Here is a 16,082-nt window from a genome sequence, read left to right as displayed (position 1 = left end):
TGTTGGACATTAGGGACAATGTCCAATAAAAGTTGTGGCACCCAGAAAAGACTCTCCATTGAATACCAAAGCCCAAGTAAAATTATAATAAAATTGTGCAATTGAAATGAGAGAAAGGAGGGAGGAAAAGGGTGAATAAAAAGCAAATAGGGGAAACATATTTAGGAAAGACTGTGGGTGTGGCTATTGACATAAACTGACTGAACTCTGTCAAAAGATCAGTTAATTTTTACATGAGTTATACTGCCAAAAAAAACAAAAAAAAAATATGAAGTTTAAAATTTAAAATGTATGAGTCCCAGTTGGGTAGAAAGCAACCTGAGAGAGCTATCCCCCAGGCATATTCTCCAATTCTCATCTCCTATGTGGCTAAGGAGGATAATGGGATAGAAAGGATCACTCATAGGTTGGAGCTTGAGTCCATGAAAAACAGTAGACAAGAGAGCTAATCTCAGAAATAAAAACTGAGGAATCTTCAAAGAGCATTCCCCACCTTCAGGTTCAGGCCTTCAAAATTTTAGAACTACTCCAGCTTGAGTTTGTTTTGTGTGTCCTGTTTTCTTTCCTCTGACTGGAAGTGCTTATTAGAGTTATGCTGAGAAATTCTCACTTGGTATATAATATTTCTGGCATAAATAACTTGCTTTTGGATCATGTCTTGATAGTAAAAGAAACTACATCTGGATTTGATGAGGAGGCGGCCAAGCCTCACTCATCGTGCTGGACTCAGTTATTCATGTGACTATTGTTCTGTTTCTCTTGGGGATGAGGTGAAGCGTCCTGCCTCTGGGACGAGAAGTAAACTGAGTATCTTGTGATTAGAACAGGGCACTGTAGAGTCACTGGAACTTCTCACATATTTTCAGGTTTTCTTTGAGGGATAAAAGCCCTCCTCGAATTAACTATGAGTTATTTGTTTTGGCCAATGGAATCCTAGCAGGTGCGTCCTATATCATGTTTCTAGCTGAAACTTTAAGACTTAGTGTATGCATTCCTTGTGGGTTTTTTTCCTTTTGCCTTCATGATCACTTTTGCCTTTAGGGGTTGCTGTCAGCCTGAGTTCTGGAAGAAAACATAGCAAAACCCATAGCAAACTTGCAAGGAACAAATTAGGAAGAAGTTAATGCTATAACTCATGCTATAACTCACAGATTTGGAGAATTCTTTACTACTGCAGGATTACCTAGCCTGTCCTGAGTGACAGACCATCTCAAATTGACTTAACAGTGAAGGACATTTATCATCTAATGTAATTGAAACTCTAGAGGCAAGGTAAACTTGAAGCTGGTGTGATTCAACAACTCGCTGACATAGCCAAAGAAACATTTTTCTATCTTGAATGTCTTACAATTCTTACAAATGCAAGAAAGCTCTCTAATACTTTTATAAGTATGTTCTTCTTTTCCATTTAAGAAGAAAAGATAATAGCACTACATGTAGCTATTGTGAAGAAAAGAAATCTTGCGTCTTCCCCAAATACCCCAACAAAATAAATTTCTGGGTCTCATTGGCCTGAATTTTTATGTATCTTGAACAGATTTTCGTAGACAGGGAAATAGATTATTGCGATTGTCATGCATTAATCAGAGAGCAATTCTGGATATCAATATAAGCTCAATCCCATACTTTGTGCAATAATAAAAATTAAATGTAGGTTTTACTTCCAAAAAATCTGGAATACTTTACTGGCAAAGAAGGAGAATGAACACTATGCAAACAGACAGTAGATTTTATTAAAGATTACAACATGTAAAGTATTATCTTAGTTAAAATTGAAATATTTTATTTGGATATACTTATTTCCCTGGAAAATGTCCTCTTTCCATAAACTGATGGTCAAATATCATCTGAGAGAAAAACTATTTTTGATAAAGAAAATTAATAATCTACATAAAATAAAAAAATGTATTTTTTCTTGCAAAACAGTTTGTAAATCTAGCTAACCCAATCTTTGCAATACTGCAGTATTCAATTTTTTTGACTTTGTAACATTAGAAAGTTTATCTATTTTCAGATGAAGTGTCAAAATAGATAGTGTTCTGTAACAGTTACATCTAGATGACTGCCAATACAAGATGGCCACCAACTGTCATTCTCAGATCATCAAATAAATGTCTCTACATTTAATAGGACATGATGCTGATAAAAACATATGTTGACAGCATAAAATACACCTTAGATATTCTATACACCAAGTGGTAACACATTTTTTCCAAAGAGTAAAAATGCCATGCCAAAACATTTGTAAAATATCTGTTATTTATATAGACCAATCTGTTTATTTTTCCTTAGGATTATTAATTGCAGGAATATTGCTATATTTCATAATTATAACTTAAGTAATGAAGTTTTTTATTTATGCAAAAAAACTGGGGATAACTCGGAAAGTTATTTGGAAAAGATAATGTATTTTTACATATGTAGTAGTTATTCATTTTTTCCGGCAATTTTGGTAACTATTTGCATAAGTCTTTTGGTTTTAGTCATTAAAATATGCATGCAAATTTGTATTTCCAGCTTTCTCATTAAGTTTGAATCCTTGATCCACATCTGGGTAGACATTGGTTAAGTAACGTCCAACAAAATTGCGATCTTTGTCTGATTAAGTGTAACACATAAATTGGTTTTTATGTGGTTACTACAATTGTGAGGTTTTTGTGTGTTTCATTTTTTTCTGCCTCTATATTTATATATATATATTTATTCTATACTATATTTTATTGTAATTATTATGTATATGTCACCAATATTTCTTATTAAACAATATCAATTTATTTTCTGAAAATGTAAAGGTAGAGAATAAATGGATTTCAACAAATATTGTTATTAGAGTGAGGAATTTTCTCAGGTTTCAAGACATGAAAAGATAAATACTTCTATTTTAAAATTCCCTGACACTTTTATTTGCCAGCTGTAACAGGTGTGTTTTGCAGGACTTGCCCATTACAGAACAAAATGAATCAAATATAATCAAATATAAAAATGGCTTATCATTCTGTGCTAATCCTATCTACTGATTGAATTTTATACTCGGTGAAAATAGGAAACATACACAATAGAAAGTCATTTACAAACAGGTTATCTTGACCTAATGAAACATTCAAATTCCTTTCTTCTTTTTGTATGGTATTAGTTATTAGCATTCTATATTGTTGTGGTATGCACTCTGACACACTTCATGTTGCTACTTACGTTTAAGGGAGATTTCTTAAATTCAAATGAATATTCTCTTTTAATAAAATAGAAAACATAAATTGATTTTTTTTCTGTTTTAATAAAAATAACTTTCAGATATGTTATTTACTTGCATTTGTTTAATTTTTCACATTACATTGAATCAGCTTTTGAAAGTAACCTAAAACTCTACTCCAATTTCTATTGTCTATGCAAAGTATAACAGCATTTGAATTTCAAGCATGTAGATAAGAATAGACGAATTAGTATGTCTCGCACCTAAAAGTCAAGAATTCCCAGCAGAAACATGTAAATAGTGCACTTGCACATAATTCTGCTGCTTTCCCAACCATCAGGGAAATGAAATAAGCTGGTGCATTTCCTTACAATCATGGTAGTTAGAATAAAGACCATCAACTTATAAGAGCCTGTGAGTGGTGAGAATATTTTAGAATTATTTTCCCCATGTAATAGCTGCCAAATTACTTCTTACATTTTGTTTATCTCTATGAGGCAAAAAAAAAAAAAAAAAAAGAAAAGAAAAAAGAAAGTTTCTCTCAACCAAAAACTTTTCTCAAAACTATTACATGTGCTCTTTCGTATATCTTACTAGTTTTAGAAGGAGTCCAAAACAAATATAGTATTTTACCAATTGTTTAGTTCCAAGAAAAGTGAATGTGGTTTTACTGAAGATATAATTTATGAATAAAAGTTTGAGTTCATTATTTAACTATCTATATACTTAAATTAAAAATAATATAAATATTTTTCTGTGATGAATCATTAAGTTTACAGCAAAGTAGGGCAACTTTTCAAGTGAAATATGAATCAGCTAAATACATTCAACCACTGATAACAGCAAATAATTCAATGTTGTAATTTTCAATATTAGAAATAGTTTTAGGGATACCATATCAGAAAATAGATTTATTCTGTAGATCAGTGTTTTCCCAATATTGACATAACTGAATCACTATGGCAAGAGCCTTTGGTTATAAACCTAAGATGAACAGTTCAAATGTGAGATAAGATTAAAAAGTCTGACTTTTGTTAGGACTGGCTTCTAATCAGTACTTCAAAATCTCTGGTCAATGAATGCTCCAGATCAAATATTTACCAATTCACTACAAATTTAAACATATAACATGTAGTGAACTTTGGAAATATTAATCTATTCAATTATTCTGTCATTATGTCCTTCAGATTATTTAGTTGCCAAAGTGTTTATTTTTTATTTTATTAAATTACATGAATACAGAAAAAATATATATATTGTAAGCATATAACTCAGAATTTTCAAAAACTATATACACCATATAGTCAGACTGTAGATAAAGAAATAATAAATTTTTCATACCAAAAAAGCCTCTCAGACTCTCATCTATCACATCAGCCCTTGCTTAGACAAAGGCATCATTGCCCTGATCTGTTAGTACAGGTAAGCTTTGCTTGTTTTATACTTAATATAAATGGAATCATATGTGTGTCTTTAAGTCTGGCTTCTTTTGTTCAATGTGATATTTCAGAGATTTATTCATATTTTGGCTAGTCCATTCCTTCAAGCTTTATACAACTCCATTGTGTAAATATACCACAATTTTAAAATCATTTTTAATTGATGTGTATTTTATTGTAATTTGAAGAATTATAATTGTATATATTTATGAGGTAAAACTGAATGTTATTATATATGTATATAATGAAGAATGATTAATTCAAGCTAATTAACATATCTACCACTTCAAATACTTATTTTTATGGTGAGGATATTTGAAATGTATTAGAAATATATTCTGTTAGCAATTTTGAGACATATATTTTTATTAACAATAGTCAACGTGTTACGCTATAGATCTCAAAACCTATTTCTTCTGTCTAACTGAAACTTTGTAACATTTGATGGTCACCTCTTCATACTTCCCCTCCCCTTCCTAGTCCCTTCTATTCACCAATCTCTTCTTCCATTATTTTAGTTTTTTTAATGCTCTATTTTGACCAAATACATCTTAAGGGAGCCTACATTTACTAACTCTTCCCAAATCTATTTACCCTTTCATTGTGTAATTTGTGTAATTTCCAACAACAACAACAACAAAATAATTTGTTGAAGCCATCATTGTGGTTTTTTTAATTGTCTGGAACATGTTTTGTCACCTTCACACAGTGTTGGGATAAACCCTTTGGGACCAACCCCATTCAGGACAGCCAGAGCTCTCAATATTTACAACGGCAATGCAAATAGGGGCTTCAGGCATAATTAAGAGCTAAAAATAAAGCAATGATCTAGCAGCAAAGAATCAAGGAGCAAATATATTTAACTATAAATGAAACAAATTGGACAGATAAAACTAGAATTAATAATCAATCCTCCAATGCAATTCACAGACATTAACTTATGAGAAACAACAGCAAACAGGAAACCATGACCTCTTTAAAAACACAGAACAAAAATTGAGTGACTGACCTAAACAAGATGCTGATTTGTGAGCTCTCTGGCCAAGAATTCAAAATAGCAGTTTTCAGGAAACCCAGTGATCTCCAAGACAACACAGAAAAGCAATTCTGAAATTTATTAGAGAAACTTAACAAAGATATTAAAATAATAAAAAATCAAACAGAAATCATGGAATGGAGAAATACATTTCCTGAACTGAGTAATTCATTAGAGGGTCTCAACAGCAAAATGGACCAAGCAGATAAAAGAATCAGTGAGCGAAAAGACTATTTGAAAATACGCAGTCAGGGCCGGGCATGATGGCTCACGCCTGTAAACCCAGCACTTTGGGAGGCCAAGGCGGGTGGACCATGAAGTCAAGAGATGAAGATCATCCTGGCCAACATGGTGAATCCCTGTCTCTACTAAAAATACAAAAATTAGCTAGATGTGGTGGCAGATGCCCGTAGTCCCAGCTACTCAGGAAACTGAGGCAGGAGAGCTTGAGCCTGGGAGGTGGAGGTTGCAGTGAGCCAAGATCGCACCACTGCACTCCAGCCTGGGTGACAGAGTGAGACTCTGAAAAAAAAAAAAAAAAAAAAAAAAAGGAAATACACAGTCAGAGGAAAACAAACAAATGAAATAACATGAAAAGGAACAAAGACCACCTATATGACACAGAAAATTACCTCAAAAGACCAAATTGAAGAATTATTGATATTCAAAAGTGACCTGAGCAAGATCAAGGAGTAGAAATTGTAGTTAAATAAATAATGAAAAACTTTCCAAAGCTTGAGAAATATTCAGGTATAGAAAGATCTGGGAATACTAGTCAGATTCCATCCCAATAAGACTACCTCCAAGGCATATAATAATCAAACTCCCAAAGATCAATGAAAAAGAGAGGATCCTAAAAGTAGCAAGAGAAAAGAAGCAAAAAGGATGAGTTCATGTCCTTTACAAGGACATGGGTGAAGCTGAAAACCATCATTCTCAGCTAACTATCATAAGATCAGAAAACCAACCACTGCATGTTCTCAATCATAAGTGTGAGTTGAACAATGAGAACACATGGACACAGAGAGGGGAACATCACACATTGGGGCCTGTCGCGGGGTGGGGGGTGTAGGGGAGGGTTAACATCAGGAGAAATACCTAATGTTGGTGATGGGTTGATGGGTGTAGCAAACCACTATGGCATATGTATACATAAGTAACAAAACTACATGTTCCACACATGTAACCCAGAACTTAAGGTATAATTTAAAAAAAAAAAAAAAAAAAAGAAGCAAATAACATAAAAGACATAAAAGGCGCTTAGATTTGTCTGGCAACAAACTTCTCAATGGCATTTTCAATGTGTTCAAAGAGAAAAAAAATGCAACTAAAAAATATTGTATTAGGCAAAGTCATACTTAAAACATGGAGAGATAAACTATTTCCCAAAGAAACAAAAACGGAGGAAATTTACCAGAACCAGATTCATCTTACAAGAAATGATAAAGGAAGTTCTTCAATCTGAAAGTAAAAGCATACAAATATGCCAAAAAAAAAAAAAAAAAAAACCTTTCAATGCATAAATCCCACTGGTAAAATTAAGTACAAGGACAAACTCAGAATATTCTGTCACTTTAATTTTGGTATGCAATTCTCCCATAGCCTTATATGAAGCCCAAAAGTAAAGTCTATCAAAAACAATAATAGCTATAGCAACTTTTTAAGAGATAGCATAAAAAATCTGCAAACGGAGGAATTTGAGACCAGTCTGGCCAACATAGTGAAACCCTGTCTCTACTAAGAACACAAAAATTAGTCAGGCGTGGTGGCGGATGCCTGTAATCCCAACTGCTTGGATGGCTGAAGCAAGAGAATCACTTGAACCCAGGAGTCAGAGGTTGCAGTGAGCTGAGATCGCGCCAGTGCACTCGAGCCTGGGCGACAGAGTAAGACTCCATCTCAAAAACAAACAAACAAAAAAAGTAAACTAAGACAACTAAAAGTAAACATTTGGGTGAGTGGAGTTAAAGTGTAAAATTTTTTGTGTGCTTTTTGCCTTTGTTTCTGTTCTTATGTTTGTTATCCAAGGTAAGTTGTCATCTCTTTAGCACAACTTGTTATACCTATGAGACGATTTTTGTAAGCCTCATAACTTGAGATAAATTCATGGAAATGAAAAGTAACAAATTAAAACACACTACCAAAGAAAATCACTTAATCACAAAGAAAGTAAGAAGAGAGGAAGAGACTGAAACCAACCAGAAAACAAGCCACAAAATGGTAGTAGTGTGCACTTATTTATCAATAATAACACTGAATGTAAATGGTCTCACTTCCTCAATTATAATGTATACAGTGGCTGAATGAATAAAAAAGTAAGACCCAACTATATGTTGCCTTCAAAAAATCCACTTAACCTAGAAAGACACACATAGACTGAAAGTGAAGGGGTGGAAAAATAAACTCGATGCAACTGGAAAACAAAAGAGCAGGAGTAGCTATACCTATATCAGACAAAATAGATTAAAAATCTAAGATTTAAAAAGACATAGGAAATCAATATAAAATGATAAAGGGGTCAATTCAGCAAGAAAATATAACAATTATCAATATTTTTATGCCCAACAACAGAGTTTCCTATAAGTATATAAAGCACACATTAGGAGAGCTAAAAATATACATAAGACTAAAATAAAATAACAGCAGTGGAATTTAAACACCCTAGTATCAGTAATGACCATATCATTCGACAGAAAATCAACAAAGAAAGAGCACAGTTAAACTATGCACTAGATCTAATAGGCCCTAAATGACATTAACAAAACATTTCACCCAACTGCTGCAGAATATACATTCTTTTCTTCAGTGCATGGAACATTCTTCAGAATAGGTCATATCTTAAGCAACAAAAAAGTCTGAATAAATTAAAAAATAAAAATCTTATCAAGTAACTTTTCTGACCACAATGGAATAAAAACCACAAGTTGAAAACAAGAGGAACCTTGGAAAATACACAAACACATAGAAATTAAACATCCTACGAGACAGCTAATGGGTCAATTAAAAAAAAATAAGAAGGAGGCCGGGCGCGGTGGCTCAAACCTGTAATCCCAGCACTTTGGGAGGCCGAGACGGGCGGATCACAAGGTCAGGAGATCGAGACCATTCTGGCTAACATGGTGAAACCCTGTCTCTACTAAAAATACAAAAAAAAAAACTAGCCGGGCGAGGTGGCGGGCGCCTGTAGTCCCAGCTACTCGGGAGGCTGAGGCAGGAGAATGGCGTAAACCCGGGAGGCGGAGCTTGCAGTGAGCTGAGATCCGGCCACTGCACTCCAGCCTGGGCGACAGAGCGAGACTCCGTCTCAAAAAAAAAAAAAAAAAAAAAGAAAAAAAAAATAAGAAGGAAATTTAAAACAAACAAACAAAAAACAAATGAAAAAAAAATACAACAAACCGAAACTTCTGATACACAATAACATCTGTATCAAGAAGGATGTTTATAGTAATAAATGCCTAAATTAAGAGTATAAAGACTTCAAATAACCTAACAATGCACCTCAACGAACTAGAAAAGCAAAAATAAACCAAATCCCAAATTAACAAAGTAAATAATAAAATTCACAGCAGATATGAATAAAATTGAGACTAAAAAAATACATAAGATCAACAAAAGGAAAAGTTGGATATTTGAAAAGATATTAACAAACTTTTAGCCAGGTTAAGAATAAAGGAATAAGAGGCAAATAAATAAAATTAGAAATGAAAAAGGGAAATAAATGAAATTTATACTAGAAAAATACATAAGATCAATGATAGAAAAAGTTGGGTTTTTGAAAAGCTAATCAAAATGGACAAATCCTTTGTCTAAGAAAAAAAAAAGAGAAATGCCTAATTAAATAAAATCAGAAATGGAGAAGGAGACCCAACAACTGAGAACCCAGAAGCACAAAGAATTGTTAGAGACTGTGGTGAACAACTACATGCCAACAAATTGGAAAACTTGGAAGAAATGAATAAATTCCTGAACATATACAACTTACCAAGATTGAACCATGAAGAAATAAAAAAAAATAATAATAACAAACCAATAATCAGTATGGCGATCAAAGAGATAATACAAAGTCTTCCACCAAAATGAAGCTCAGGATCAATGACTTCACTGCTAACTCTACCAAAATTTAAAGAACCAATATCAGTTCTACCCAAACTCTCCAAAAATTTGGAAGGAAGGTAATATTCCAAACTCATTATATGAGGTCAGCATTACCCTGATACTAAAACCAGACAAAAACATGACAAGAAAGCAATAAGAACACTACAGGTCAATATCACTGATGAGCAGAGATGCAAAGATCATCAACAAAATACTAGCAAACCAAATTCAACAACACATTAACATGATCAAGCGAAATTCATCCCAGGGATGCAAAGATGGTTCAACACATGCAAATCAACAAACATGATACATCACATTAGCAGAATCAAGAACAAAAACCATATCATTATTTCAATAGATGCCAAAAAAGCACTTGATAAAATTGAACAACACTTCATGATAAAAACTCTCATTAAAATGGGTACAGAGAGAATACACCTCAAAATTTTGAAAGCTGTGTATGACAAACCCACAGTTAACACTTTGCTGAATGAGAAAAATAATCTTTTCTTTTGAGAAAGGCTTTTTCTTTAAGTACTGGAATAAGATAAGAATGCTTACTTTCACCACTTTTATTCAACATGACATGGGGAGTCCTCTCCAGAACAAGTAGGGAAAATAAATAAATAAAAAGCATAAAAATTAGAAAGAAAAAGTCAAATTAGCCTTGTTTGTAGATAACATAATTTCATATCTAGAAAAAATACTGAATAAAAACAATGTTAAAACTGACAAAAACATTCAGTAAAGTTTCAGGATATAAAATAAACTACAGAAATCAACAAATAATCTGAAAAAACAAGAAAGCAACCTCATTTACTATGGCTACAACTATATAAAACACCTCAAAGCAATCAAGCCAAATAATGGAAAGATCTGTATAAGAAAAACTATGAAATTCTTATGAAAAAAGTACAAGAAAACACACATATAATGTAAAGATATTTCATACATGTGGATTGGAATAATTAATGTTGTTAAAATGACAATACTACCAAAGTAGTTTATAGATTCAGCACAATCCCCATTAAAACAGTGACATTCTTCGCAGAAATAGAAAAAAATAATCTAAAATATATGCAGAACAACAAAAGATACCCAAATAACTAAAGTAACCATGAACAAAAAAGAACAAAGCTAGAATTATCACACCATCTGACTTCAAAATTTACTACAAAGCTATAGCAATCAAAACAGCATAGTACTGGGATAAAAGCAGACACACAGACGAATGGAATAGAATAGAACCCAGATAAATATCCACACATTTACAGCCAACTCAACTTTGACAAAGACTACATATACATTGGGAAAAAGAAAATCTTTTAAATAACTATTGCTGGAAAAACTGGATAATTTTATGCAGAAAAAAATCTATACCCCTATCTCTCACCATACACAAAAATCAAATAAGAATAAATTATAGACTTAAATCTAAAACTTAAAAATATAAAAGTAAAAAAGAAATTATTTAGGAAACACTATAGGACATTGGTCTGGGCAAATTTTTCTTTGTTTGTTTGTAAAACCTCAACATTACAGGCAACTGAAGCATAAAAATAGACAAATGGAATTATATCAAGCCAAAAAGCCCCTGTACAGTAAACAATCAGCAAAGTGAAGAGATAACCCACAGAATGGGAGGAAATATTTGCAAACCATTCATCTGTCCAGGGATTAATAACCAGAATGTATAAGGAGCTCAAATAATTCAATAACTAAAACAAAATTAGAAAAACAAAAACTAATAATCCAATTGAAAACTAGGCAGAATATCTGAATACACATTTCTCACAAGAAAACATAAAGATGGCAAATAGGTACATGAAATAATGCTCAACATCACTAATTATCGGATAAATGCAAGTCAAAACTACAATGAGCTATCATCTCACCCAATTTAAAATGGGCTGTATTAAAAGACAGACAATAACAGGTGCTGGTGAGGATGTAGAGAAAGGGTAACCCTCCTGCACTATTGGTAGAAATATAAATTAGTAGAGCCACTAAGGACAACTCTATGGAGTTTGCTCAAAAACCTAAGGTAGAACTACCATATTATTAATTTTACTATTGAATATATATCCAAAATAAAGGAAATCAGAATATTGAACATATAACTGCACTCCTTTATTTATTGCAGTACTATTCCCAATAACCAAAATACGGATTCAATTTAACTGCCCATCAGTGGATGAACAGATTAAGAGAATGTGGTACATATACACAATGGAATATTATTCAACCATAAAATAGAATGAAATCTTGTCATTTGCAACAACATGGATGGAACAAGAGGCCTTTATATTAAGTGAAATAAGTTAATCACAGAAAGGCAAATGTTCTAACCCACATGTTCCCACTGATATGTGGAAGCTAAACAAAGTAGATTTCGTGAAGATAGAGAGTAGAATGGTGGTTTCCAGAGGCCAGGAAGGGTAGTGGGGGTTGGGAGAAAATGAAGGGGAAAAAAAAGAATATAAATGTACTTATTATGTGTGTTTAAAATGGTAAAGATAGTAAATTTTATATGTATGCTTTAACTAAGTAAAAATAAAACAATCATAACACAACTCACACAACACTATAAAATTAAAATTTAGATAATTTCATTATAAAAATAAGTAAAGTGAAAATAAGTACTAATGAGAATTATATTGAAGAAGGTATGGAACAAACGTTGTCTTCATTTTGCTGCACAAGAGAAACAGCAGCCACTAGAAAAGTAGTGAAAGACCCCAGAGGTATCAGATGATAACTTAAAAATTCTTGTACTGAGAAAAGCAAGAACTTTATTTATTAAGTCACTAATACATCAACTTAGAATCAGGCTAAACTCTAATGCCAATAGTACGTAGCGATACACAAAGCACCAGTTGGTAACCAGTAATAAAAGCAATGAAAATGACCATTTGAAAGAATAAAAAAGTGAAAATCTTTCCAACTATGTAATAGTTTGTGGCAAAATGACAAATTAGCCATTTCAATATATTTTTGTCAATATTTAAAAGTGTTAAAATACATGTCTTACCTGATTCCTCAAAGTCACTGTTGTAGGCTTTCCAGGTTTCAGTTATTCGTAGAAGATTCTCTTCCATGGCTTGAATATCCATGGAGGGGCAGTTGCATTCTGGAAATTTGGGACCACAGTGACACCAGCAGTCATTTTCCTTGCAGATAAACTCTCCCTCTGAATTGCAAGCAATGTAGCTCAAAGCTGCTTGTACAAAACGTTCCTGAAGATAGTCTGGGAGAAGCACTTGAAGCCCTTGAAGAACAAACAAAGAAATCAAACAAATTTACTCAGTTAAAGAAAACATTAAAATACTTACTTATAATATTCATCAAAACAGTAGATAATTTAGTATATTAAATTTTGAATGATGTGCTTTTAAACTATCAGAAAAATATCTGAGTCTATATACTGCAAATATTTATAACTCTTTCAACATATTCTGACTGCATGAATAATGAAACTTCTGAAATAGAGATGAATAATCATGGAGATGACTGAAAACTCAGACTATTTGATGTAATTTATCACAATATTTGGTTATTTTTACATAATATAGATGGAGCCTATCTAAAACTTTGAAAATGCACGCATGCATTTATTTTCTACCAGTTGATTTCAAATTGTTTTAAATATTTTCATTTTGCTTGCACTAGACTATCAGCCCACATCAATGTAAATATCACATAATGGGCATAATGGGTTGTGCCATTGGTAAAATACATATTGAATGTTGATGGTAAGGCTTATCTCATGCCATTAGCAACATATAAGTTATATAATTCTATTTTCCAAGAATGAGTACTAAAAATGACTACAGGAGTCAGATGGACTGATTTAGTTATTTCACAGTTTATTTGTTTGCCATGTATAGACAGCCCTAGTGGCATAGCTCGTTAGTTTGCTAGAAATATGTTTAGTAAAGTTGCTATCTCTTAAAAAACTCTCCAATATATTGTAAAATTAAGATTTTGGGTTTTCTCAGGGTGTAACATTTATTATGATATTTCAAAAAGGTAGTTTTTCATTATTTCTGGCTACTTAAGAAAACTTAAATACTAAATATTTAAACAAATAAGCAGGTAAAAATAAATACAAAGCTAAGGAAAAATCTGATAATAGCAAATTGTTACTTACCAGAAATTGAGCTTTTATAGCTTTACATGTTTTCTGTTTAACGAAATAAATCAATTTTGACCCTTGACTATTATCTTAGAGGTTGATTTAATAAAAATCATAGATTAACATTTAGCAAAAAATTTAATTTACAAATATCTTGACAAATTGCAAAATTCCTTTTGCAAATTGTTGGAAAAAGTACTCTTAGAACTTCTATATTCGATTTTGTATTAATTTTCATTTCACCTGGAATAAATATTTATTGAACACTCTCGTTTTGAAGGAAATTTCCAGGTAAGATACAAAAGTGAAGATGACCGAGAAATTTATTTGTCACAGAGATATTTGCAGTATATTTAAGAAAAATAAAAAAAAGATTCAACTATATAAGATACATGTGATTCAATTAATGTAATTAATTGGCTAAGCAATTATATTAAGTTCAAAAAAGTAAGAAAACTTTTTATTAAAAAGTTAGGCATTGAACACTATTTGACAGATGTAGAGTTTTCAATATTGAGTGATTGTGGTGAAGAGTGATACATTAACAATATCATACACAGATAAAAAGCTGGGGTATATATTAATATATTTTGGAAATGAAAGTAGTAATATTGTTTCGTTGCACATGGTTTATAAGAATACAATGAAAGAGGTGCTTACACACATATATGGGAGTCATGTTGTTGGGATTTGGGATTCCTATATCAGGGAATACAGAATTAATTCATTTAGATTTAACTTAATTTTACCATGTGGGATACTAAGAATGGTACTTATTTGGAGGTAGAAGACAAAGAAATATACTAGAGTTGACTAATTTTTAAGATTAGATTTTATATATATATATATATTTTGAGACGGAGTCTCGCTCTGTCACCCAGGCTGGAGTGCAGTGGCCTGATCTCAGTTCACTTTAAGCTCCGCCTCCCGGGTTTACGCCATTCTCCTGCCTCAGCCTCCCGAGTAGCTGGGACTACAGGCGCCCGCCACTTCCCCTAGCTAGTTTTTTGTATTTTTCAGTAGAGATGGGGTTTCACTGTGTTAGCCAGGATGGTCTCGATCTCCTGACCTCGTGATCCACCCATCTCGGCCTCCCAAAGTGCTGGGATTACAGGCTTGAGCCGTGGCGCCCGGCCTAGATTTAATATCTTTAAGAAGATTCAAAATATCAAAGCTAGGGAAAGGAATTAAGGATACAGGAATAATGAGAATCTGCTAAATAGTACTTTATTTGATCTAAGGCAAATAAAAAGTGATAAAATACTTAAGAGGCATAAAATGACACAATCAGAAATTTTCTTAATCGTCTAGTCTTATGGTTTACCAAATTACTGCACATTTAGATACACCTAGTGATTTATTTTTTCTGAAAATTTTAAGTGCTAAAAAAAATTTGAATAATTCAGAGTCTTTGCTCAAGGAACTCAGGAATCAGTATATATTTATTAAAAGACCTAAGGTAACAGTAATTGAGTGTGGACTACAAACTTGTAAACTACTGATCTATTTTAATCTTAATTGCACACAAAAAAATCAAAGCATTCATGTACCATTTTCATAGTCATAAAGCACATCTTTGCATTATAACTTTGAATATGTAAGATGGTAGTGCTTTTGGAGAAATACAGAATGCAGGAGATGTAATTTGGGGAGGAAAGATTGGTGGCAAGAAATAGTGAGTTCCATTTTAGAAACACAAATATTCCTCCTATGATGATGCATGCATACACTGCTAAAAGAAGGAAACTCATATTCTGAAAAACCATTCTAAAATCAAAGAGTTTTGAGAAAAGAGGCTTAAGGATGCATAGCTCAGAACACTTGAATTTTATGACCAGACCACCAATATGAACTAGTTGGTTCCTAGAGAGATAGCTTGGCCTGCTCTGACAAACAACTCAAGAGTGGTTCAGGGCTGGCCACGAAATTTTCTTTTCTTTTTTTTTTTCTGTAATGTACAGAAACAAGAAGGCAGGAATACTGACAGCACTATATTTAGAGCAGGTCCACCTGGTGCTGTAACAATGCTTAACAAAGCTTCGTTTTGAATCTATGGGATTCCTGTAAAAGCCAGGATGTGAGGGCAACTGCTACAAGCTGAAAACCACAGAGTAAAAATATGAATGTTTCCGGTGTGAAAAGACTAGTTTGTTTTCAACCCACCTTCTCACTAGAGCCAACTAG

The 16,082-nt window shown here is 32.6% G+C and overlaps 1 protein-coding gene across 2 annotated transcripts in view; it reads right to left on the bottom strand.

Moving 5' to 3' along the window:
• BRINP3 (BMP/retinoic acid inducible neural specific 3) overlaps positions 1 to 16,082 on the bottom strand; it is a 391,129-nt gene that overhangs the window by 126,130 nt on the left and 248,917 nt on the right. For both annotated transcript variants that reach the window (XM_025394858.1, XM_025394864.1), the window contains one exon: positions 12,795 to 13,031. In XM_025394858.1, the coding sequence (XP_025250643.1) occupies positions 12,795 to 13,031 (237 nt within the window). The remainder of the gene's footprint in view (positions 1 to 12,794; positions 13,032 to 16,082) is intronic.

The sequence above is a fragment of the Theropithecus gelada genome, chromosome 1, assembly GCF_003255815.1.
Source record: "Theropithecus gelada isolate Dixy chromosome 1, Tgel_1.0, whole genome shotgun sequence".
In the NCBI taxonomy this organism is placed as follows: Eukaryota; Metazoa; Chordata; class Mammalia; order Primates; family Cercopithecidae; genus Theropithecus; species Theropithecus gelada.
Note: the sequence above shows the minus strand (reverse complement) of the source record. Positions and strands in the feature narration are given on the sequence as shown.